Source organism: Filicampus tigris, chromosome 8 (assembly GCF_054856515.1).
Source record: "Filicampus tigris isolate MCC_2025a chromosome 8, RoL_Ftig_1.0, whole genome shotgun sequence".
Lineage (NCBI taxonomy): Eukaryota > Metazoa > Chordata > Actinopteri > Syngnathiformes > Syngnathidae > Filicampus > Filicampus tigris.
The window spans coordinates 15,420,058-15,446,513 of record NC_141224.1 but is presented as its reverse complement, the minus strand read 5'-3'; the positions used below and the strand labels follow the sequence as shown (position 1 = coordinate 15,446,513).

At 39.8% G+C, this 26,456-nt stretch overlaps 1 protein-coding gene across 2 annotated transcripts in view; it reads right to left on the bottom strand.

Moving 5' to 3' along the window:
- Positions 1–26,057, bottom strand: part of LOC147143903 (transmembrane protein 65-like) — a 28,345-nt gene extending 2,288 nt beyond the window's left edge. The window contains exons 1-8 of one of the 2 annotated variants that reach the window (XM_086039119.1): positions 25,950–26,057; positions 25,741–25,850; positions 25,186–25,538; positions 13,336–13,380; positions 11,495–11,562; positions 9,141–9,195; positions 6,687–6,729; positions 80–185 (exon numbers count right to left, since the gene is read on the bottom strand). In XM_086039119.1, coding sequence (XP_085895245.1) covers positions 80–185; positions 6,687–6,729; positions 9,141–9,195; positions 11,495–11,562; positions 13,336–13,380; positions 25,186–25,495 — 627 coding nt within the window. In that variant the 5' untranslated portion in view covers positions 25,496–25,538; positions 25,741–25,850; positions 25,950–26,057. Of the gene's footprint in view, positions 1–79; positions 186–6,686; positions 6,730–9,140; positions 9,196–11,494; positions 11,563–13,335; positions 13,381–25,185; positions 25,539–25,740 lie in introns of both variants that reach the window. The other variant, XM_086039118.1, reaches the window with a different exon arrangement.
- Between the last annotated feature and the right edge of the window lie 399 nt (positions 26,058–26,456).

Here is a 26,456-nt window from a genome sequence, read left to right as displayed (position 1 = left end):
AGCGGGTTTTTTTTGTTGTTTTTTTTTACAAATTGTTTCTTTAAAGTTTGCCGCAAGTTTCTCTCTCTTGATTACCAACCGAGTGGGAGCTGACTCTGGTCTGCCACATGTCGGCCTGCTTTGGACTCAGGTCAGGAATCTGCATCCCCAGTCGAGACGCCAAAGCCTCCACGTAACCTGCCAGCCTGGACGGTTCATGAGAAAGACACAAAAGAATGAAAACGAAAATAACAAGCGTGTTAGATTGACCGAAGACTTTCAGTTGTCCACAGGTGTGATTAGTTGTTTGTCTGCATGTGGCGTGCAATTGGCCGGCGACCAGGAAATGTCTCAAAATGATGGGCATTATGTGATTTGGGTTGATTTGCAACCCATAAAGCACAAAGAGCACTTTGCCCTTTGCCACCCGAACCAACAAGTGGAGTCATCAACATCTTGACGGTTTGATTATTTTTGGAGAGGAGGGAGTCAAGGACGCCATAAATCCTTGACGTGCCATAAATCACTCATTTTTTGACCTGTGCTCACGTCTCCTCTCTCCCGAGGGACACTCGCTGCAGAAAATGTCCGCACAATCCCTCATTCCATCGATGGGACTCCAGCACACACTTATTGTTGCTTTGCGACCAGCAACAATCAGTAGCCAGTGTGCAATAAAGATTTTTATTACAATTTAAAAAATCTATTCTACAAGTAGACTGGTGGGGCTTAAAAAAAAAGATCATGCATTACACAATTTTTGTGTGCCAAAGACAATGTAACAACTTAATACGGACGGTTGGGTGGAGCCTCAGAGGCCTGTACTTGGTACACTGTACTTTGTGGACTTGTGTGCCTATAGTCTCTTTAAAGACGAAGCCAAGTCAAAAGTTTTCTTTCCGATAATATGTTCTATATTGCACCACTTGTGTAAACACGGCATTCCGATTAATATTTGTGGAATATGAATTAAGCATTTATTTTTTGTATCTTCATTAAAACGTCTACTCAAGTGGGCCGCTCTGAGCCCTGAAACTCCAGGGCTGAAAATGAGTCTCTGCTTGACAGTCACGAACACGAAGTGACACTAAACTAATACCGTCGTCAAAAAGTGTCAAGAAAAACGACCGTTAATGATTCACCTGTGATCATGTTAAGGATTTTAAAATTGAATTGCTATCGAATCATTCATCACTAAAAGAAACTGGAGGGAATGTGGAGCCACTTGGACACTTTTGACAACATTTCCATTTTTATGCACTGCAGTTCCAAAAATATTGCGACTCAGATCGGCTGTATTTCGCTGACATGCAGTTCCGGTGTGACAAATGCGTTTGTAACATTTTCAGTTAAAACTAAATGACATATTTAATGGCCCCTCAGTGTCACCCAAATGTTGAGTCAGCGTGGTTGGAGATGACAAATTTTGAGAAGGTAGGGTGAAGACAATTCTTTGCAATATAACTATATATATATATATATATATATATATATATATATATATATATATATATATATATATATATATATATATATATATCCATTTTCTAAACCGCTTACACTGACTTCACACCCTGGACTGGTCGCCAGTCAACCATTGACGCTCGCATTCACGCCACACGTCAGGCAGCGTGCCTTTTTTTCTTTGATGAGAACTTTTGCTAAATTCACATTGTGAATAGCAGCAAAGTGTTGTTTTTTTTTTGTCAAGAAACATTTTCAGCGGGGGCAATTTCAAACACAAATTTAAATTTCGGCTGAAACATATTTCTGAATTGGTTGTATGGTCCGCAAAGCTAAAATGATAAATAAATAAATAAATAAATAAATAAAAAAGACAGAGATCTACTGTAGTGTAATTTTGAGAACATCTATTGTGCAGACCTCAAAAGTCAGAATCAAAACTCAGGACTGTATTATAAATGATAAATGACAAAGTGATATTATAAATATTCAATATTCTTTAATAATATATATTTGGCTGACATTCGCCGGAACGTAACATAATTCATTTTCAAGTAGCTTTGTGTAGCATTATTAATCATGTGAATAATTTTACCTCCCAACACTTCATTTAATTGCCTGTTAGTTTGCTGTTGAAAGTTGGATACGTTCTGCTTTAACGAAGTTTCAGCCAGACTTCTATGAAAAGTGTACTTGATCTCTGAAGCACTTTACTGTAATTCCGGTGTTGCACCATTACATATCAATTATAAGTTAGCTTAGTCATCATCATGGCTTCTCTATCTTGTGTTAATGACTACTTGTCATCCCTTTGTGAGAATAGATCTTGTAAAAAGTGTAGTTTATTTGCCGCCATGCAGGTTATGACTGAGCTCAAAGCGACGTTTAGCCGCACTGGTAGCCAGCCGAAGCTAATTGCTAGCTAGCTGGTGTGGCACCCGTGCGTAGGTGACATAAGCGCCTGCGGCACGTTAATGTGCTTGCGTCCAGCCCAACGAAGCTTTTGGGGGCCGTCTCTGTGGTTCGGTTATCGGAAAAAAATAAAAATCTATAATTCTCAGTTTTGCTATTCAATGTGTTTTAATGAGGCGCAAAATGCTAATTTTGACTTGCAAACTGTGATGTGAAACTGCTTTTTTGGTGCCTTGTATGCTACATCAGTTTTGGGGACAAATATCATTAGGTTTAGAAAGACAAAGACAGAAATGTGGATAATAGTTAAGACTGAATGACAAGGTCTATTCATGATCAAAGAAATGGAAGCTTTGTCTGCTTGTATGATTATTACGATGATAACAGTTTGACTTGTGGCGAGGTCAAAGAGGATAAACTGGAGGATATGATGATAATGCACCAAAGATTTGTCTTACAGTCAGCTTGTGGGTCATAACGTGGTGAGCGCAGATATATTTGTCTCCACTGTTATCCCCGAGAGGCGGAAAAATTGCATTCTTTTTGGCCTTTCCCCCCTTTCACTTTTCTAGGTCCAATTATGTGTTATAGAGGGTCCTTCCTGGCTGTGCTAGAAAGCAGCAGATGAATTGGCCCATGAAAAAAAAATGGGAAGGAATCGTTGATGGTTTCTTTTTTGTCTATATTACCGAACATATTTAAAAAAAGAACAGTGGGTGTCAAAAGAAGAACATGAAAAGAAAAGGGTCGAGGGGGTAGATGACATAAGCAGGATCCAGCAGTGGCTACCGAAGTTGACATATTGAATTGTTTTCAGAGGTGGGCATTCTGTCAGACTGACGGAATGCCCGTTTTGCTGACGAGTGAAGAATGACGGAATATTTTATTTTTTTTTTTTAAGAATGACGAAACGATGAACGACGGAAGTGGGTTTTCATCCGTCAGTGTAATCGTCATTAACCGCATTTTGCTGACGTTTTAAAAAAAAAAAAAATTTTATTGGCGAAGTGATGGACCGACGGACTTTTGCCAGACTTAACTGACGATTACAATTCGGTTCGTCACGAAAAATGACAGACTGATGAATGACGGACGGGCACCCTGGCTGCTGACATATGACGAATGATGGGCCAGCAAAATTTTGTAAGATGCCCACGTCTGGTTGTTTTTACGCTTTGTATATATTACCTTTTGCACCAAGGAAAGATGTTAGAAATTAGAGCATAACTGCATATCTGTAACACATATGAATGCCTTCCCTACAAGTGTAGTGGTTAACTTGTTTGTTAGTTGTTTTTTTTTGTAACACTTGAACGGTCATTACGAATGTTAAACTTTTAGACTAGTCTTCAGTTAACCTGGCTGACATACAGAACATGTATTTGGACTGTTGTAGGAAGCCAAAGAGAACCCCACAACCATTATGGAAGGCAGCAGCTTTAACACGGTGCTTTCTAAATCTGAGCATCACAATGAAAACAAACATTGGCACTAACGCAGCACAGAAATCAATTCATTGAGCTTTTCATGTGGCTCGTTTGGTCGGCATAATTGAAACTAATTTATGTGTATTCCACCCAATCTGCCTGGAATTGGGCCAGCAGATGAAGCAAGTGCAAAGTAGGAAAGGCCGGCCTGTAATTCATGCAAATGTATGGGCGAAAGGATACGTTGGGCTATTTGTCATTTGGCCTTTCCTGGAAAAGAGATGATTCCCAACAGAGATTTATGAATAATCAATGAGACCAATATTAGTTTTCAATGCACCTTTCGCAGAGGTTATTGTGCAACTGAGCAATGTTTACCTTGTAGATGGGTCACTGCTCATTTGACTCTACAAACTGGATCTGTGTTTGTGGTAAAATGACTTGTGTGGTTTCCTCCATTTTGCGCACCAAAGTGAACATGCAATGTGACACCATTGTCGCACAGCGGCAGCTCTCGGCTTCTCTCATATCTGACCTGATCTGGTCTCACCTTGACAACCCACCCCAGGGGCGTTCTCCTCCAAACTGTGATAGGCTCCTCAATTATTTTGTCGCTTTAACTAATTTATTATGAAATTATGTGAAAAAGTACTTAGTACTTTCAAAAATTCAAAATGAAAAAAAAAACATTATATCCATTAGGCACTATTTATTTTTCTTTATGAATGCACTTACTCGGAGTGCAAACATAAACTGTAAAATACAAGCCAAAGGACCATGAAAAAAGTGACCTATTTTTGTGTATAGTTGAACTCTTGAATGAGCAATAGTTGCAGTAGACACACTCGCACAATCATTAAGAGCAGGTTCCCTTGCTTGTTTTTTATCCTCAAAAAGAAGTAAAGGCAGCTCGGAGCCTGCCCATTATGACATTTTGATTTAGAAAAGGCAGATTTTTGTCCTCGAATGATCAATTAACTTTCAAATGGGTCCAAGTTTTACTTTGTTTTTGACACTCATTTTTGTCACCTAGTTATGTGCAGTCTTGACCAATGCAGTCTTGACCAAATGCGGCTTTAACAGCAATAAGAAGCGAAAACTAACAATTTGGCTCCAGTTGCTCACTTTAAAGCACAAGTGTCAAACTCAAGGCCCGGGGGCCAGATCCGACATATTTTTATGTGGCCCGTGAAGGCAAATCATGTGTATTGACTTGATGTGTTTCTTTGAAATTGTCTTCACTGTTAAAACAACATACAAGATATTGCAAGCATTTGTCACAAATCCCTCCTTTAAAATATATTGAAAAACAGTTGAACAAACTATTTACTGCCTTGTGATTTCAAAACTAGTTATCCATCAATTTGTTGGGTATATATGATAATATAAGGCGATCATACATTTGCATGGGTTCACAGTCGTAACGGCCCTCCGAGGGACACCACAACTACGATGTGGGCCGTGACAAATGAGTTTGACACCCCTGCTTTAAAGCGTCACTTGTAAGAACTGGATCTTTGGCGGCGGCACGGTGGTCGACTGGTTAGCACGTCCGCCTCACAGTTCAGAGGTCGTGGGTTCGAGCCCGGCTCCGGCCTCCCTGTGTGGAGTTTGCATGTTCTCCCCGTGCCTGCGTGGGTTTTCTCCGGGTACTCCGGTTTCCTCCCACATTCCAAAAACATGCATGGTAAGTTGATTGGACTGTCTAAATTGCCCCAAGGTGTGATTGTGAGTGCGGATGTTTGTCTCTGTGTGCCCTGCGATTGGCTGGCAACCAATTCAGGGTGTCCCCCGCCTACTGCCCAAAGACAGCTGGGATAGGCTCCAGCACGCCCCGCGACCCTTGTGAGGATAAGCGGTACAGATAATGGATGGGATGGATGGATGGATCTTTGGCGACAGGCACATCACTAGCGCACAAGGCCCAAAATAGTAAGCACACTCTTTTTCTTTCTGAAAGGGGAAATCAACCCAAACATATTTTTTTCAAGAATATGTTCCCAGCAGGCCCACTAGTTGAAACACGGATTAATATTGCGTTTGTGGAATATGAGTTGAGTAGCAAAATCCACCCGTTTTTAGCCATCTCAGGGGGCGGCCATTTTGTCACTTTTGTCGACTGAAAATGGCATCACAACTACTCAGAGCTCAGGTAACGACCAATCACGGCTCAGCTTCAGAAAACAGGGGAGCCTTGATTGGTCGTTACCTGAGCCCTGAGTAGTTGTGATGTAATTTTCAGTCGACAGAAGTAACAAAAAGGCCGCACCCAGAGATGGATGAAAACAAGTGGATTAACTCTTATTCCACAAATGCAATATTTATCAGAATGTCTCGTTATTCCACAAACGCAATATTTATCAGAATGTCTTGTTTCAACTGGTGAGTTTGCATAGATCATATACATGAAATAAAATATGTTTGGGTTGATTTCCGCATTAAGCTGTCGAATAATAGTAAACATTTACTTTATTTCTCAGCGAAGCACAGTGAGATGGCTCAAATTTGGCTGTAAAAGTGGGAATTCAATTTCAAAATCCACATTCCTGATAAAAATATAAAAAAATCAATTAGTATTCACTAAAGTGAAAGAGTCCACATCAAATCACTTGATGATCCTGCTTGGCCTCTGAGACAAATATAGTCTCAATGGCATCATAAATTTCTTACGCACTGTATAATTAAACATTTCCACGCTGAGTGAAAGAATAATTTCATCACTCATTTATTTTTCATAAAGTGCAGTGCGCTAGTTGGAACAATAAAATGCAATTTGCCTCAAGTCAGACCTCACGAGTCACAAATCTCAACTCATGTCACTGTGTGTGCATTTTGAGTGTGTCTGGAGGGGAGTGTGTGCAGTGACAAGTGTGTGTGCGTGTATGAGTGTGAACTTTTTCTTACCCGAGTCCTGCCAGATCAGACACCAAGTTGCCAAGAGCAGCAGCTGAGGAAGGAACAGATGAGAGTGAAATTCCTTTTTTAGACTGAAATTTGCATCTAGGATGGCCAACAGGCACAGTGACTTATTGACTGAGAGAAATCGACATGGATAAAAACTGTTTTGATTGACTCTGTCAAAGGAATAGGAATCTAATAAAAGGTACATTATTGTGGTTGTAGTGGTTTAAATTGTGTCTACCTCATTTCTTACACAAGGGTCAAAATATTAGAAACCTGCTCTTGCTCATGCACTGCAGTCCGACATCAGTGTAAACTACAAATGCAATAATATACATAATAATACCTTCATAAATAAAAATGAAAAGGCAAAAAAATTCAAGTGAGTGCAACCTGTGCTGTGTATTTTCTGCTGTTTCAGTTTAAACTCCAGCAGTCTTTCAAGATGGCAACATGTTAAACAACATCCAGGATTACTCATCTCTCTTTTTTTTAATTATTTTTTTTGGGGGGATGGTACAAGTGAACATGTGGCCAAGTGAGCCGTCGAGGATTTGAGCTAAGTGAAGTCAACGTGTGCCAGCTCATCCCGAAAGTGACTCTGCAGAGCCGTGCTAAATGAGCAGATCTTTTGCACGGGATGGCACGCATCTCAGTGCCTGCCTGCAGCTCACAGCTACAACATGAACACATTTACTTTTCAGTCCGCCTCCACATGTTGGTGCAGTCACACTCTTGACAAAAATAGTCATTTTGTAGTGGTGCTGGAGAAGCTTGTGTATGAAAGGGGCCAGGTAGGGTTATGAGACTCTTGACAGCAATTCCTATTAACCAGCAGAACATTCAAATATTACATCCTGTTTTTTTTAGTTCATGATTAATTACAACTTAATGATGACAAGCATCTCCTTTATTTTGCCAAGTATAGCAACAGTTCGCCGCACAAGACTTGCGCTGGGCACGCAAATAGAGCTCTATATCTTGAACTGCAATCAAAAATACTACCAAGCACATATAAAAGTAGTGAATAAATGAGCCATGAAAAGAACTTGTATCAGAGCGTGCCATTGGTCATTTTATCCTCTGACCCATAATGTCCTCTGAAGCAGTTTACATGTGGCTGTTCAACAGCAATCAAAAAGGCCATTCTTCTCACTCGAGCCAATAGAAGCAATATATTGAATAGCATAGATTATTTTGCAATGGTGCACCCTCCATCTGTGACGTGGCGTGGAGTCATTTTCTCTCATTTGCATCCCAGAAACAGAGTGATGGGTGGACTTGACCGCAGTCTTGACACAAGTGCTAAATCACTGTGGGAGTGGCCGTGACACAGGCATCCGTTTGGAACCTGAATGTCACCAGAGTGGCTGTAATAGCATCTCAATAGTTGAAAATGTCAGGACGAGAAAAGACCTTTTAGCTCCGGGTGTCTCTGTGGGCTTCAAGCATGAAATAAACTGCAGCAAACTTGCGCTCAAATCTCTCCGATCAAAGGTAAGAAGGTAGCAAGTGTCCACGAGGCCACAGCTGTTATCAAAACGACATCTATAAGCGTCTCTTGAGTTTGCAGCTCTGACCACTAATCTTTCTTTGCCTGACATTTTTTATTCACCTTATACGCAGGAGACAGGCTCCACAGGAAAATGCACTAGGGATTGGCATATGACTACATTTGCTTGATCTATGGGGGGAATTACCCATCAATGAATCCAATGTGTTATTTTTAGGGCGCGTTTGTTGTTTTTTTCCCCCCAACTTACTGACAGAAAAGGGATATAGTCGTACCAATACAATTCAGCCTAAAGTGAACACAAAACAAGCAACTCTTGCAATGGTTTACAGTCACCTTGAGCTAAATCAAATTAACGTGTTTTCTGATCCTCTCTCATCCCTGTATATTATTTCTTCGTTTTTTTCTACAGCGTGTGCTACAGTAGAAGCACACAAATGTTTCATTATGATTACATTAAAAAGTTGTCACCTGGAGACGAAACATGATGGTTGGTTCAAGCGAACACCTCAAGCATATTGGATCCAATATTACAAGTAGTAAAAATATGTTCCCTCTGATGTGGCGCAATAATCCTGAAATGTTTGATGGCAGTCAGTGGGAACTGAAGTGACTGTTGATGATCGTGACCGGGGTAAAGAGGAACATGTACTCATGTGACCTGAACCTACCCCTGTCATCTTATGTAAGATACTGTATTACAGTATTTGAAATCAACAGAAATCTTCATCTGAAAAAGATCCCTGGATGCAGAATGTTCCCTATTGATCGGAACTTTGAATGGGGTCCACTAGAATGAAGCAGATTCTCTATTACAAAAACTATTCCTGGAAGTTTGAAATGTAGTCACCCAAAGATAATCTTAATTTGTCACAGAGGAGTCACAGTGACACATTTTTCTTTTCTCTAATAAATTATGCATTATGATGCAGTGATGCTCTTACCTGCCATAGTAGAAATGCCAAGGATCACGCCAATGGACAATTCAATCTGTGTGCCCTGGAGGATAACGAACACACTGAGTGAGAATAATAATATAGGTGAGTCTGTGATACATTTCTTACTTCTGTACTAATGGAGCAGCAAGAGAAAAAATATATGTTTTGATGCTATTGAACAATCCGTTAAAGGGAAAAGGACATTTTAAATTAAGTAATGAATTTAAGCACTTTGAGGATGTACCTGAGAAGTTTTAACGTAGGGCTCCAGACTAACTTTTTGAGTAGGAGCACGGTAGGCCCTAACCTGAAATTTAAGGGGCGCAAGTAGAAACTTTTGTGGTGCACACTGTAAGTCGACCAAATGTACTGGTCGCACAGCACCAGTAGATGACAAATTTAGTGGCACTGTCTCAAATTTTAGGAGCAAAATGCCACCATATATGGGCAGTCTGGAGCGATGCACTTCCTGATCCAAGTTTTTACGTCTTCAATACAAAATGTTGGCAAAAAGCCTAAATAAAGGTTGTTGTGACATTGCAGAAACTTAAATAAAATATCAGGTAATGAATCATGTAATCATATCTTGATTGATATCAAAATGACCAATCACGGCTGACCTGTTTTCTGAATATGAGCCGTGATTCGTCGTTGTGAGCAGTTGTGATGTCATTTTCAGTCAACAGAAGACAAAATGGCAGCCCCCAGAGATGGCTAAAAACGAGTGGAATAACACTTATTCCACAAACGCAATATTTATCAGAATGCCCCGTTTCAACTAGTGAGCTTGCATAGAACATATTCTTGAAAAAAAAAAATGTTTGCATTGACTTCCGCTTTCAGGCGGTGCAATAATTATTAGCTATGCATAATACAACCTGTCTGAGTAGTGGCATTATGTTACATGAAATTAGATTTCATTTGTCATCTTTTGTTTGGTTGGACTTCAATAAGATTAATGAGTGTTAATTAAAGGAGAATGTGCGATGTGATGCAGAATGTTAGGAGACAGAGAAAGGCGCCAAGATCAGATAGACAGTGTGAAATGATGACTGAGTAGAAAGTGTCGCTGTCCCATCTGGACTGTTGCCCTTCTGTCTAATTACTTTATGTTTGTTTGTGTGTGTTATTTGTATTATACTTTTATAACAAAAATATTTGGATGGTAGATTGATGCTCCTTGAGATGTTCAAAGCATAGGATATTTTTTTTTTTTTTTATAAACCCAACCTTAATTTAAATTTCTCCACAAGTTGAGCTCAGACCCATCTGGTGAGTTATTTCTTCCTTCATGATGCTGTCGAACAAACTGCTGAGGTACTCACAGAACAGGTGTATTTATAATGAAAGTAAATTACACAGGTGGATTCTATTAGCTAATTAAGTGACTTCCGAAGGCATGAATTTTATTTATTTTGATGATTTCAAAAGGCTGAACACAAATGCACAGAACACTTTTCAGATTGATATTAGCGTTAGTGAAAATCGTCTAATATTTTCGTCCCACTTCAAAATTATGTGCTACTTTGTGTTGGTCAATCACATAAACTCTCAACAAAATACATTCAAGTTTGTGATTACAAGGCCACAAAATGTGAAAAAATTCAAGAGGTTTGTATACTTTTCCAAGACACTATAGATGATCATATATGGTCTATATATGGTACATGTGGTGTGTGTAGACCAGGGGTGGGCAAATCCAGTCCTCAAGGGCAAGTATCCTGCATGTTTTATATGTCACCCTGCTGCAACCCACCTGATTCAAATGATCAGCATTGTTATCCAGCTTCTGCAGACCTTGCTGATTATATGATCATTTGAATCAGGTGTGTTGCAGCAGCAGGGAGAGGTGGAAAACAGGCAGGACACAGGCCCTCGAGGACTGGAATTGCCCACCCCTGGTGTAGACTGAGGTGTGCTGACCATTTAATAGGGAAAGCAATTGCCCATGGCCGACAGTAGAGTAATGCGGAGGTTACCATCATTTAAATCAATAGTCGAAAAAAAAGCACATCTCAACTGAATGGACCATAACATTTAATATTTGTATTATTTATTCATCATGTTTACTTTCAGCAGGTGTTGCCCAGGTGTTGGGGTATGTGTAGTTTTTTAATTTGAAATTTGGAAATCTGTGTATGTGGGTCGATTCATGTGTTCATTGAGGGCAAGGGTAGGCATATTGCATATGTGTCACTTGAACTCTACATATAAATATACAAAACAACAACAATTGGAGCAGGCATTAAAACGGAACTGTGCCATTTGACCAAGAGTGAAACCCCAGCCCGAGAGTGTTCATCTGTTTCATTAGCATCTGCTTTGGTGTTGTCTTAGTATTTAGTGAAAGTGAAACTTACGGCAACAATCATGATACAGTTGTCCAGAAATCCAAATCCAACAAAAGGAAGTGCATTGTGCAGGAGAACTGAAAAATAACAACCACACAAATCATGTCAGCATGAACAATATTGCAACACTTTGTTGTAAATAAATACTTTATTTGGTACTATCGGCCCTTGTGGAGTAGAACATTGATAGAATGCTTACATAAACAACAATAGGTCTCCACTATATGGGTATAAGAAGTGGATGAAACTTTGCAAAATGCATGAGTTTTATGTACTGTATATAAATTAAAGTTGGAAAAAAATACTATTTTGAGAAACATATTTTCATTGACTAAATATACTTTTTATTCCACATTTTTACTGTATGTATGCTTTTGATTTTAATAAGTCAGTTCATTACTGTGACGGGTGTATTTTCTTCTCCATTTAAATATTGTACTGCACTTTGTTTTTTCAACTAAATTCTGCAATGCACTGATTCATATTAAACAATATCAAATAAATAACATAAAATGTCATGAAATAATCTCATTACTTTAAAATAACCATATTAGTTCAATTAAATATAGCTCGACACCACTGCAAACTACAACACTACCAGTTGCCAATTATTGCAACAATTCATGCAGTGACTCTCATTTAAACCGTGCAAGGATAACTAATGCACTGTGTATTTAGTGAACATGAAGTCGACGTGAGCATTTCATTGGCTTGAGAAACTATTTCTAGTCATAACCTATTTTGATTCAGACATCGAGTAGGCCTCCCATTAATGGCCTCTACAAATTTAATTATCAAAATAGCAAGAGCAGGAAAACAATCATCACATTAGACAAAGCCTTTTGTGGGTGAGTGAGTTCAATGTTCCAGTTCTAGAGATTGCTGGATGAGTTCATGACTGTGTTAATGGTTACTGCTTACTTTAACATCTCAGTTGAAGCAGGAAATACTACATTTCACCACCACATAAGAAATACTGTGATTTACACTTCATCTGACTCAATCCAATTCAAGGTTATTATAGTTAATGGAAACAAACGAGAAAAAAAGAAAACTATTTGAGAAAGATTGAGCTAATCTGCACTATTTATATAAGCAATCTATGACCCTATAATAAATGTAGCAAATAAAAGAAAGGAATACAGTACAGCAGCTACCTCTCAAGTGGAATACAAGACATAAATCTGAAAGTCCACTTGAAAAATTTGCAACTTGTAGAAAGGAAAGGAAAACATGCAATTAAGTAAGGGCTTGAATTTGAATTAGACTACAGCAAGGGAATATAATCTAATTTTGGAAGCAGTATTATGCACCGCACTTATTTGCACTTCAAATTCTGTTAACTGTACAATACCTGTATTTGATTTGAGGTGGTTGTTCATCTTTTAGGTTAGCCTAAAAAATTTCAAAAATTTACATTTGCTGGGTTTTTTTCTACACAATACTTATTGTGATCCCCTGCCCCTCCCACACTCGACATATAGCATGTATAAAAAGACTAAAACTAATACTAAAACTAAGTAATTAATAATAACTCAAATTAAAAACCAAAACGAAACATTTGGGGGAAAAATATAAAGGACTAAAAACTAACAAACTTGCTGTAAAAAACTAAAACTAAATTTGAAAAACAAATGTGAAAACAAAATCAAATTTAACTCCTGTAAAATAATGAAAAATCCCAAACTATCACAACTCTGTTGTATTAAGTTCATTTTGTCTTCCTTGTTATCTATATTTTGGTTGATTCATATATAACAGACAATCGTGATTTAGGTCATTTAATTACACATGTATTACACATACTGCACTAATTGTATTGTATTGTATTTATGAAAAAAACTTCTTACCATATCTTAACTGTGCCGCAGTAGGTGGCGCAATGTCAAGCTGCCCTGTTGACAAAAAGATGATGAACATGTTACGATCAAGAGTGAAACATCTGGCCTCAGGGGCTTGCTTTGTGGGAGATATTTCAGAATAAATAAAACATGGAAGAGGGGAAGGAAAAGGAAAAGAGCATATGAAGTGCTGTGATAAAAATGAATCAGGGAGTAATCTCCTCGCTGACTCCATCACCCAGAAAGATGAGTGTCTGAAATTATACATAGTATAGATGTCAACTGGTGCTAGCCTTTAAGTGTGTGTGTATTTGAGAGATACACAAGCCTTATTAAAGTATCACTTCAGTTGTCTTGTCGCTGTTTTATTGTAACGTGGTATTCTCACGACGCAGTCTTGTATTCCTTATTAATTACTTTATTTTGTAGTTTACACACAGCAATAACATGCCATCTGTATTCCTACTTGTATGTCCACCAGATGCTACCTTCTTTATCATCTCATTTCTTTTCATTTTCATTTCTCTTATCTCTGTACTCCTTTTACATAACGTCCCCTATTGTTCAGACTGAAACACCACATACCTAACATGGCTTGTGTTACAGACTATATTTAAAGGTAGCGTTTGCTAAAAAAAAGTGGTGTTAGTGCATTCCTAGTAGGGAAGTACGGTGATTGATAGGTGAGTAGTTGTCGTGGTAGAATATTATGAAGTCCTTTTCAGTCAATACAAGACCACCTGCCTTATCGAATGAGCTCATTTGCAAATTTCCCGAGCTTCACATCAAGGTGAAATGTGCTGAGGAGAGGGAGAATTTACATGACATTGGTGTTGATAATCTCTATGGATGAAGCGCTTTGCCTAAATCTAACCCTTTCAAGAAGTTAGTAATTCATTAAAAATGTATGACAGCTACACAAATAATGTGATACCACACCAGTGGAACACAGGACTGTATCTGCAAATGAGAAATTGACAAAAAAGAACATGAAACAGTACAGTGCTGTACGCTGACAACCAATAACAAGATCCCACAAAAGCCTTTCTATCCTGTTGCCACCCTAACCCACAGTATATCTGAAAATTGTGTTTCTTCTGGTCTTTCCATTCCCATGGTTGCATGGAAGTGGCAACTGTGACATCACACGTCAACTACTACACAGACAGCAATTTGCTGCAATGCAAAAAGAACGGAACTGTATTGCTTGGTTGCTGTGCTATGCAGAACAGACAGAAGCAGACAACGCCAGCTGCTTTAAGGCCGAGGGCAATAAAACGGTTTCCTTTTGCAGGTTCTGTGAAATTGGATTTGTTTCACTCGGGTCTGTGGAAATTGGAATCCAATTTTCACAAGATGACATCTATTTATTCTGTCACACATCTCAGCTCGCATAGTGGAACACACAATTTACAGTGTTGTTTTAAACTGTGACTTTGCATCTCTAATCAAGTCATGTTCAAATAATTAGTCTTGTCAAATATTACTGTATATCAGATGGTTTTCTGCTCCCATGTCTAGTTTCATATCCTATTCTCCATTCCTGGACGCAGGGTCACATGACTTGTTTTGTCTAATGTCAGAGAAAAATGGATGGGGATTTCATGACAGCACAGTGTCTTTGTCATGATGTCACATTCCACACACCAAAGACATTAGTCAGACTGGCGATGCACTTAGACTTTAATTTTTAACTGCAAAGCAAATCCACACCAAATAATATAAGGCAGTATGAAATCACTTAACAAGAAGTAGAAGCACTTGAAGTTGTTTCGGTTCCAAATTACCGCACCTCACAATTTATTGGCTGACAAGGCTCGTAAAAGGCCTCCAGTGTAAAGCATTGACTGTGTAGTGTCTAAAATCCCACAGTGCTTTCCTACTACAATAATTGGGCTCAGCATAAAGGATCTGGAGGAAAGTCTTTAATGGACTGTGATAAGGAGCTATGCACGAGCAGGGACTCCGCAGCAGCCGCGTACTACTCCCTAATCGTGCATCCCCATCCTGCAGCAATACAGCAGAGAACTGCTAGCTAGCTGATTAGTCGTGTTGATAGATAAGACTTTAAATACACATTTATTAATGGGACTGTCAGCTACAACAACACCCCGAAGCAGCACTTTCACATCCTTTAACATTATTACGAGAAGTGGAGCAGCGCACACACACAGACACACACACACGAACACACACTCCCACGAACACACACACTGGACTGTATATAATACACTGCGGTAGTCTAACCAGTGTAAGTATCTAAGAATCTGCTCATGCCTAATTCCATTTGTCTTTGTTTTCCCAGTTGGTGGGTATGGTGATATTTAATACAGTCCCCTTTGGAAGCCAGAAAGACAGGATTTACGATAAAGTCTCAAGCAAAAAAATATTCCAAGCTCAATAAAGCTGACTGCATCCAAACAAGAAGCGACTATGATTGCTGTCGTACATGGCAATTTATACCACTGCATATTCGCTCTCATATATTTATATACACTTGGATAACCTATATACAGCAGAGTGAGGTAGTTGGCAAATAAAAGGCACAAAATTCATGAAAAAGACAAAACTGAAAATGATACAAATACCTCATTCACTGCCAGATATTTTCAGACCCTCTTTTACCATAACGTTTGAAAAAAATAGAAACAAATATAAATAAGTTCCTGAGATTGAATGGCTGGACTGTGAAAAAACAAGTAAATTCGTCAATGGCAGTGAATGAGATAAATAAGACTACAGACGTGATTATTAAAACGACTCAAGACCAACAAGCTTTATAAGTGTCTTGATATAAACATTGTCAGACAGTTTTAATGTGCAAGTTTGTACAAACAATGCATGTCGTGCTACTGTATTTGTAGCACTGACATTAATGCTAACATCGTGATGTGTCCTGACTGGTCAACCATTATTTCAGGTGACTAAAGTTGAGGTGAGTGATTCTGATTCATCGTTGTTATGGCATAAAACACCAAATTCTCTTCAATCCATTCAAATGATTACAAAGCTGCTTCTTTAGGATTAGTACACCGAATATTGTCGCTTTAAAGGGAAATTATGCAAACATTTATTAAAATTACAACATCTCTTATTTGACTGTGACAGGCAGACCATTTCACTTTGTTTTAGCGGCAAATGACTTTGGCTTTTTACATTTGTCATGACCTTTACGTGTGAGTAATATGATCAAAATGTTTATTTCATTATGACTGAACTTCTGTAGGGAGGTTTTAGAAAAAATGCTGGCTCTATAGTGAGCCTCTGCATGGGCGGCAAAGAAAAAGCAAATGCAGAGGCGCTGTTCATCGAAGACTTTGAAGCAGCACTCTATGCTTGTGTGTGATCACCCCTCAGGATTTGATTGAAAATTGAGTTTCATGAGGAATGGCTTCTTGCTAAGTGACAGCACAAATTAATATGTGCAGATGCTGTATTTCCCATTTGTGGGCGCTTATGCTTCTGTTGTGTCTGTGCGTGTTTGGGTGTGTGTGTGTGTGTGTGTGTACATATCACCACTACTGGTGGGCATTTCATGTGTGGACAATTATTTCTGGCTCGTAAAAGAAAATGCTAGGATGAGCTCCTTTCACCCCACCACACTGCGTGCGTGTGCGTGTGCGTGTGCGTGTGTGTACAAGATCAATAGAGAACAGTACAGGGAGAGAGACATTCATCAAGCTAACAGCACTGCAGTATTTTGTATGATTTATGAGACAGAACACAAGAAATTATCCACATAGAATGTGGGCCAGAGAGACAGAGACAGAAGTTAGGAAAGAGGGAGTACAAATGTTGGACCCTCTACAAGAATAATAATAAATGAACCCAACCAAATACAAGGATACAAGTGTCTAGCTGGAATTCACAAGAAAAATGTCAGCAAAATTATCACGGAATCAGGGAAAACCTCACGCAGGGGGAAGGCACGGAGAGTAGCTTTCTCCTGACAGGATGTGGGAAATAGGCGGTTTTAATTGGGCTGTCGAAAATAACTCTAAAGACACACTACAGTGAATTCACTTTGAGCATAAAGGGAAGCCACCACAGTTCCTCAGAGACGATGGTCATGATGAAGCCATGCACACATTTGATCTCACACTCCATCCATTTTAGTGATGATACACACCATCTGCTAAGAAGAGCATTTTCCCGCACAATACCTTGCATTCACACTGAAGCAGCTTAAAGCAATTCAATATAAAAATACTATTCAGAGTCACTCCAGACACGGAATTAAAGTAAGGCCTGATTCATCTTTCAAAAAGACTATTAATTCATCCCCATTTCAATTTAGATTTCATTTAAGATTGGTACCCCAAAAAGGGACTAAGCCTTTTCCACCTGGACCAATTTGTCCGCCAGTTTTTTTTCTTTTTACATAGAAAACTCAAAGCAAACACAAAAACATCAAACTACTCCACTCATCCATCCATCCATCCATACTACTAGTCGCCAGCCAAACCACTCATACCCATTTATAGTTATTTCAGATGGGACCAACAGTGGAGCACTTATGGTTAATGAGTTGTTATATTCACATCTGCCCAAACAAATGACACTTAAATCTACGAGGTTTGGCTGTAGAAAGACCTGAATACAACATGTTGTATTTATTCTATTTAACCAAACATTTATTCTTCTTTCCAAAGGACAGAAGGAAGCAACCACGCAGATTTATCACAATTGCAATTGTACTCAACACAAAACACATATTTAAATGTAATCCTGGCGTGGAAAGTGAGGAAGGCTCGGTCGGCCTTTTAAGGCATAGGAGAAGTAAGTCACATGTGACGTCATGACAGTGACGCCATCATTACTGTCAGCATTAATGATCGATTGTTATTGGCCTAACTCCCTCTGGCCTTGCTGGCACACTCCCTGTCATACATCACAGCAAGGGCGGAAAGCGAGAGAGAAAGCTGATTTTAAAGTGTGACATGCACCTTGACGATGAACTGATTCACTGATAGCAGCTGCTTTGTGAAATTTTGCCAAAGTCAGATTCATCTCCCATTTTTCTCCCATTGCCGATACATTCCATATTTTGATGCAATACTGGCGAGTCGGCCGGTCAGTAAATCTCAGTTAAGGCCAAATAATCTTAATTTTGGAGCCGCACCACATTGTGCATCACAGCTATGCATTACATGATGCTTGATAATTGATAATTGATCTTAATAATGTTAATTTGAACAACTGTAAGTTGCTGTTGACAACATTCCACTTTAGCTTCATTATATGTTCAACTATAATTTGGAACAGTGTGGATTAGAGCAGAAGACACTATATGAGGAACAAGGGTATATATTCAAACAACCACAGGCAAAAGCATGGCGATCATGAATGTGACAAACAAAAGCATGGTAATCATAAATATTACAATAGCAAGCATTAAATTCTCTGAATCATCCTAGATAAACATACTTTGCGCTCTTCAAATTCCTTGGACTGTATCAAATGAGTTTCTGCTTCTGCCATGTCAAGGACTGTGCGGCTCTCGTACACCGATTTCAAAGTGAATGAGAGGGGCTGTTTCGATTGGCTGCAAAGCAAGTCATTTGACCACTGCACCGTCTACGGATTTATTTGTATGACATAAAAATCAGCCTATGAATAATAATGTGTAGTGGAGCTGCAGTTAATTCAGCATTCACTGTAGGTAAATATCAATGGGGCATGGAGAGCAGTAAGAGATTAAGGGACATACATACAGTACATAAGAGTTATGGGTAGGACAAGACTAAATTATTAGAAAGACAGAAATATAAAAATGATGGTTTTGGGTCACTTGGTGCCAAGAAACCCCATTCAAAATGAATCATAACTATTTTTGATGCTCAGACTATCATGACAAGTAGTCTAAATTACAGAAGACAAAAAGCGCTATGACTTTCGGGATAATCATATTACCTGAGTGTCTGTGGTGCCGTTATAATTTGATTTATAGAGTGGTCCGTCTGTTCCGATTTTTCAATAACGGCAAGCCATATGCAGCCATTTCCATTTTGAATCCAGCCAGTTGGAGGACATGCACAGTAATCAATTACGTTTGTTTCCAAACTTGGCCTCTATCCTAAACTCAGAAGAGCTTCCTTCAATTTGGTCAATGCACATTCAATTTCATAGCGTAACCGTTGTTGCACGTGGGACTAGATAGTGTTTGGACCTGTAATGCATGAAATTACATCAAATCATTCAGCAAGAATCAGTCTTATTTCTTGTCAGCGTAAGAATGAATTCCAATGGTGGCCTTTTCAAACACTCTCGCTTTGTAATGATGCGTGTGTGTGCGTGTGTGTGTGTGTGTGGGGGTGTGTGGGCGTGTGTGTGCGGGTGTGGGTGGGTGTGTGTGTGTGGGTGTGTGGGTGTGTGAGGATCACTATGGGTTGTCTGATGCACAGATCTGTGGGAATTACTGTGGATGAGCAGAGGCACAATGGAGAAATGGAAAGGTGAGACTCTTTCTCTCTCCGAAAAAAAAAAAAAAAAAAAAAAAAAAAAGAAAGAAACACTCAGAGAGCGCCAAGGATTAAATATCAATATTAAACGCAGCCACACATGAAAACAATAAATGAGCAGCTACACTCTAGGATCTTTACTATACAGAGGCAGACTGAATTAGAAATGTAGATTCTTCTGGACTCATGATAAATGAATGTAAACAGATTATGTAAAAGCACAACAAATGAAAAGCTGAGCTGCTTATTCGAAATATATATTTTTAATTACAAATTCTAAAATCTAAACAATCATAACGCCCACGTTTACAGATATAGATTTAAAATAATAATAATAATAATAATAATAAGTCACTTGACTGGTCCAGTAGTCACTGATTCAGCTCTTTTGCAGCCTGCATAGGCACCAGGTAACAGAATCTTGTTTGGGTTTTAAATAGATGAAGGTGAAGGTGAGTATGTCAGCAGACGTGAATCTGGCCAGGCAGGACATGTAACAAAAAAAGCTGATCCATGCATAAAAGTTACTTCAATAGGTACAGTCACTAATGTTATTGTAATTTGAAAATGATGGATAGGAGTAATACTAAAAGTAATGTGTAATGGGAACAATTTTACATTTAGGATGGAAACGTCACCCTGGTTTCCTGTAGTTGAAGAAATGTGATAGTTGTACAGTGAAATGGCAGTTTTATAACTGTTTTAAGGCACAGTGACTTTAAATAAAATACTTTACAACTGTAGGTAGAGTACTGGAACACATTTTTTGACTCGCTGTGTCTCATTTTATTCATTGTTACAATTCAGATTAAGATCCTGTATTGCAATTATTTTCTGGGGTGTACGAAGAGCAACACATTCAGCAATCAAATGTTTTGAACATTTCATCGGGCGAGTGAGGGTGGGGACACTTTGGCTCCGAAAACCAGGGAGGAATTTGCACATTAAAGAGTTTATTTTTACTTTGGCGCAAAATGTTGAGCTTGTGGGGGTTATGAATTGGGGTCAATATTTATGAAGCAAAAAGAGGCTTGTTTGTTATTACCTGTGCCAAGGACGTTTTCATTATTCATTAGAGAGTAGGATTCGACAAATACTTCATAAATGTTAAGATATTGTATTTGTTCTCAGTGCTGTATACTGTAAGCATTTTAGTTTTATCATGCAAGTGGTTCTTGAATTGAACCAAATTAGGATTGTTTGGCCTTGATGGAGATTAGAACTCGTTGACATTTATACTTGTTGATTTTCCATTTGAGGCTGATGATTTAAGTTTCTCACTGAGCTTGCAATGCCAGGATAAAGCAGAAAGCCGTCCAAGAAAATGACAAAAGCCTTTCTCTTGGCTCTTTGCACTCAAAGTGAGCAAAACAATCCTGGAAGGTCTCAAAATGCAGATCCTATTCCACATGGCTCTCCTTGCCTGACTCATTGATTTGTTCTAATGATCAATGAATTTTGTCTCTTGGACCAGACCAAGATTTGCAGCGACATCATTTGCTGCACCAGAAAATGCGTAGCGACATGTTCAAGTTTTTTTTTTTCCCCCACTTGTAATGAGTAATAACAACACTAAATGCTACACATGCAAATTGTGATTATATTGCGATAAGGTTTAGGAGGTAGTAAAACTTGATCAAGTCAATCAGAGCCGCAGCCTTCCTGAATGTACTTGCTGGATCTGCTTTTGTTTTGCTCTGATGTCTGCAGTCAGGTTGGCTTAGCGAATAAGAATCTGTTCTAAATTGCTTCACCTGGCTAAAAAAAATGCTAAAAAAAAATCTGTAACGTTTTCAAATAATATGCAATAGTCGCCAGAATGCATAATAACTGTAATAATTTATGAAGACAGAACACGATGTACATGAGCTTCTTTTAGTCTTCATGTAATGAGACTCACCTCACAAGCATGAGCATTGTATGACAGTTAAATTCAGCAATTTTATAAATTGTGCAGTCAATAAAAACGTTTTATAGGGGTAACAGCTTCACCCTGGAACTGAATACTGCTGGTATTTCTATTTTCATTATCTCCTATGATAAAAATTGCTCCCAAATCTTAACAAATTAGGGGTTCCACAGTAGATGGTCACTCCTTCACCAGTTTGTAGCTTATCTGCAGACAACTTCAGCTTTCTCACATATCAATGACAAAATCTGTAATATACGACCAAATGACCCACCGCACACAAAATATGTCACAAATGACTGCGTATTGATGGGTTCAGAAATCAGGAGCTAAACATGATCAATTGACCCCAGTCGATAGATTATTTCCTCTACATGCAGGAAGGTCAAAGGTTAGAGATTGTGGTTGAGGCAAAATAGCACCCGGGGGGTAAAGTGATTCAATAGGTGGTACTTGTGATTCCCACTGACTGACATTTTGGTACACCTTTATTACCAAATAAATGAGATTTGAAAATATAATAATAACAATAAATAGACTCAAAAAATACAATAATGATAAATATTAATGTTGCGCTCTTGTATTAGATTCCCAGTTGATTGTGTAGGTGTACCGAATGAGTGTCTGGGGAGTTCATTATTGCAGAATGCTACCAGGGAATGAATCTTGTGACTGCAGGAATCAGTCAGTCAGTCATCTACAGTACATGCATGAAAAAAAAAAACACTACTGCAATAATTCGACTGAAACCAGAATTTTAAAATGCATGCAATCACCTTAATGTGTTATAACAAACTCAGACTATGATTGGATATCAAATTCCCTTGGCATATATACAGTAAACTTCCAACGATCAAACATCAGAAATGGAAATACATTCATGCTAAATGAGGAGGATCAAGGAAAAATGAAGCACTAACGGAATTCCCACCTCTGCTAACAATATTTAATCAGAGCTGGGCAGTCTGTCCCTGGGCCGGAACAATCAGACCCTCCGGCCCGGCCGGATGCCCATTTTTGGGGCGGAGGGTTGGGGGGTGACAAATTTTTAAAAATGGCTTTGATTTTGGAAGTTGATTTTAGTCCGGCCCACTAATCGGCCCTCATGCGTGTGATGTGCTCGCGAGGCGGCCAAAAATCATCTCAGCCTACTCGGTGAAAGGCTTCTTTTTAGGCTTCTTTCTACTCCCGCGTCTGCGCGAGTGACAACTGCTGTTATAGCGATTGTGGTATTGCCCCTCCGCCCCCTCTTGTAATGGTATGCCCCAGTTGCAGGTGGGAGGCGCGGGTTACGTGATGTGACGATAAGGAAATACAAACACGCTTGAGTGCACGTTACTGTCTCACGTGTTGCGATGACATACAGTTTCCCACACGGAGACGGACGCACCACGCAGCTCGATGCTGCTGCTGCTGTAAAGTAAACATCAGTAAACAAGCTACTCACCCACGTTCCCCCTTAGCCGCCACCTTCAAGATCGTTTTCATAATAAAATTAAATGCATCGTCTAGTCATCCCTCGATGGTTGTAGCAGGTACAATATGTATTGTTGTCGCTGTCTTTTTGAAGCGACGCCCCCCGACTTGTTTCAAAACAATTTGTGTCCACGAGTATAATCAGATGCTAGCACATCAAGGTGGAGTTCATGTACTTTTTCTGGCGTTCCCCACTTCCGGAAATACGCCATAGCCATAGCAAACCTGCATTGTATAGTGGTTTACTGGTACACTTTTATTTTGAAGGCCGGGAAGGAGGGGAAATGTGCAAAATAAGTAACTTGACTGTGACTTCTGGCCATCTGTTGGACCCAAATAATTATACAATACGACAAATCCAACCATGGGACTCGCAATGCAAGCAAGCACGCAGTTGGGTAAGTACTACTGGCGCATTTGAAGCGTGTCTACAGCGAGTTCAAATAGTAAATTAGCCAGCTAATGATCTTTAAAAAGCCTCTGGCGTTAGCGTCTCTCCCGCAGCGACGTCAATCACGGATGATTTTTTTTTGGGGGGGGGGGCGGTCAGGGGCGGAATGGGGCGGGTGCCGACAATGTTTATGATTATGGACGGAGGGTCGCGGCCGGAATGGTACCCAGGTCAAGGGTGGATGGTCGCGGCCGGACCGGCAAAAAATGGTCAAGTGCCCAGCTCTGTAATTAGTTATGCACATCGTATTTGAGCTTCTTTTAAGTGTGAAATGATCCAAAAACTTTGGACATTCCCTGTCTGCAGTGAAAACCTGTGTGGGAAAAAAAAAGTCACTAAAAAATCCTGCGATATAACAAATAATCTATGATGAATATAAAATAAATATGGCTAAAAATTACTTTTAGTTAAACACAGAGCTCTTATTCTGTTGTATGAACAGTAGCAGGTTAATTGTATTTTTTGCTGTCTAGTTAGTTATTCTGCATGTCATTCATTATATGTCATTGACATAATTAATGATGAACAAAATATTTTATTTGTAACAAATGCATCATAAAACTTGGATCAACTACCGGTAGTAATTGGTGGTTGCGTATCTCTGAGTCGCAGTAGTAGTAATTACAGCATTATTTATTGTTCACATATTCAAGTTAATGTTACAAACCTGGGGAAAATAGGTGTGTTAAAAATATCTCTTGAAATGATCTCTTGTATCTGTAAGAGATTTAGCGCACTAGTAGAACGACTAATGCACATGTTTTTCCCACTACTAGTGCTATTTTTGGCCTACTAGAATACAATTATACCTTTTAAAAAACAACGCTGCACTAGTAACACTACTAGGTCCAACTGGTGGGCATGTATCATGCACTAGTAGCCTTTTGATTCCAATTTGTTACTAGTGAGGCAAAACTGTGCAATTGTTGACATCTACACACTACTAGTACTACCAGTGAAGTGCCAAATGTTAACTATCCATCCATCCATTATCGATACCGCTTATCCTCACAAGGGTCGCGGGCGTGCTGGAGCCTATCCCAGCTGTCTTCGGGCAGTAGGCAGGGGACACCCCGAATTGGTTGCCAGCCAATCGCAGGGCACACAGAGACAAACAGCCGCACTCACAATCACACCTAGGGGCAATTTAGAGAGTCCAATCAACTTACCATGCATGTTTTTGGAATGTGGGAGGAAACCGGAGTACCCGGAGAAAACCCACGCAGGCACGGGGAGAACATGCAAACTCCACACAGGGAGGCCGGAGCCGGGATCAAACCCACGACCTCTGAACCGACAAATGTTAACTAGTAGAATTTTATTGTCACTAGTAGTACTCACGCGGTTGTCAGCTTGTCTCACGGTAACATGTAGTAGACCTACTGGAAGTACATTGACTTACTTGAGCAGACAAAGAGCATACTAATACATAAGGTGGATATCAAGGTAATGGTATCAAATAAATGCTTCCACAGTTTTGACATGTTGTATTCACAGCTGCATTGACCAGAAAAAGGGTGATTTACACTCCAAAAGACATACTGTCGTACACAATCACCCACCTTGAGCTATGGCAATGGACTCGAACTTGTGCAGTTCCCGCAGCAAGCAGGTACGCTCAGACGGATGGAGGCTATAAATAAACTCCTTAGCTCCGCGGGGCGAGTTGAGGGGCTCCACGGGTTCTTTCAGCGGGTGTGTGCCGAGGTGACGCTGTTGAACCAGCGCGGAGACCGGAAGCTTTGCGGCCGACACACCCGAGAGAGATACCGAGGGTTCAGCTTGGTGGCTCAAGAGTCCGGCTTGGAGCGGCCCCCTACCGGCTTTCAGGTAGAGGACAGGCCGCAGTACTCCCCGCAGACGGGGTAGCATCTCGGGGGTAGGACGACCGTGGCAGTGGGTATGACTCGGAAAGCTGAAGGGTCAAGCGACAAGCCCCGTTAGTAAGCAACTCTTCTCAGAAGCGGTCACATGAAAACACAAGTCGGGTCATTCGACGGCTGAAAGCAGGCGTGGCTTTAACAATAAAGCACTAGTGTAACAAACGCAACCACCGGGACTGACAAGCCTAAAAAATTAGACGATAATGGTCATAATCGAAGTACAACTTGTCTCACCTCAGTCGATACTCGGCTGTCCCGTCCAACTAGCTCCGGAATACAACGGAAAATAAAAACAGCGACTATATCCACGCGTATGTCTCTTCTTTTCACTCTCTTCGCGGTAACTGGAGATGGGAGCGAGAAAAACCTTCAAAGCATTCCATTTTTATTGTACTATGGGCGTCAATGGTTATATTAGAAGGCGTAAAGCCGGTTGTTGTAACCTTCGGTTGACAGGACGCTGTGAGGCGGATGGGAGACGACTGGAGCGGCTGGAAGCATCCACACAAGTGACCAATGACAGAGCAGCTTTCTTCAGCGCGAGCGTGACGTCCCCACTTGACGTAACCACGTCCAGGAAGACTTCAGCTTTACTACAGAAGAGTACTGTACTTGGGAACGTCGAAATCGACACTCGACAGTTTAACTTTGAAGAATACAGTATTGCACTAGATAATCATATAGCAAGATCGTAGAAATTATAATGTGGCTGAATTAAAAGGTACTTTGTTACTTTTGTTTTTTATTAGCAACTCATTTATACGCGCCCATGGAACCACCACGCACAATGGATCACTGTGTTGGAATATTATGTTAAATTTAAGGGATTATCAACGTGATAAGCATGGTTGGGCATGATCACATTTCTGCTTCTTACGCATGTGATGTGCTCACGCAGTCGCACACCCCATGCAGAATTCCACGCAAGGAAAAATGACTGCATGGAAAAG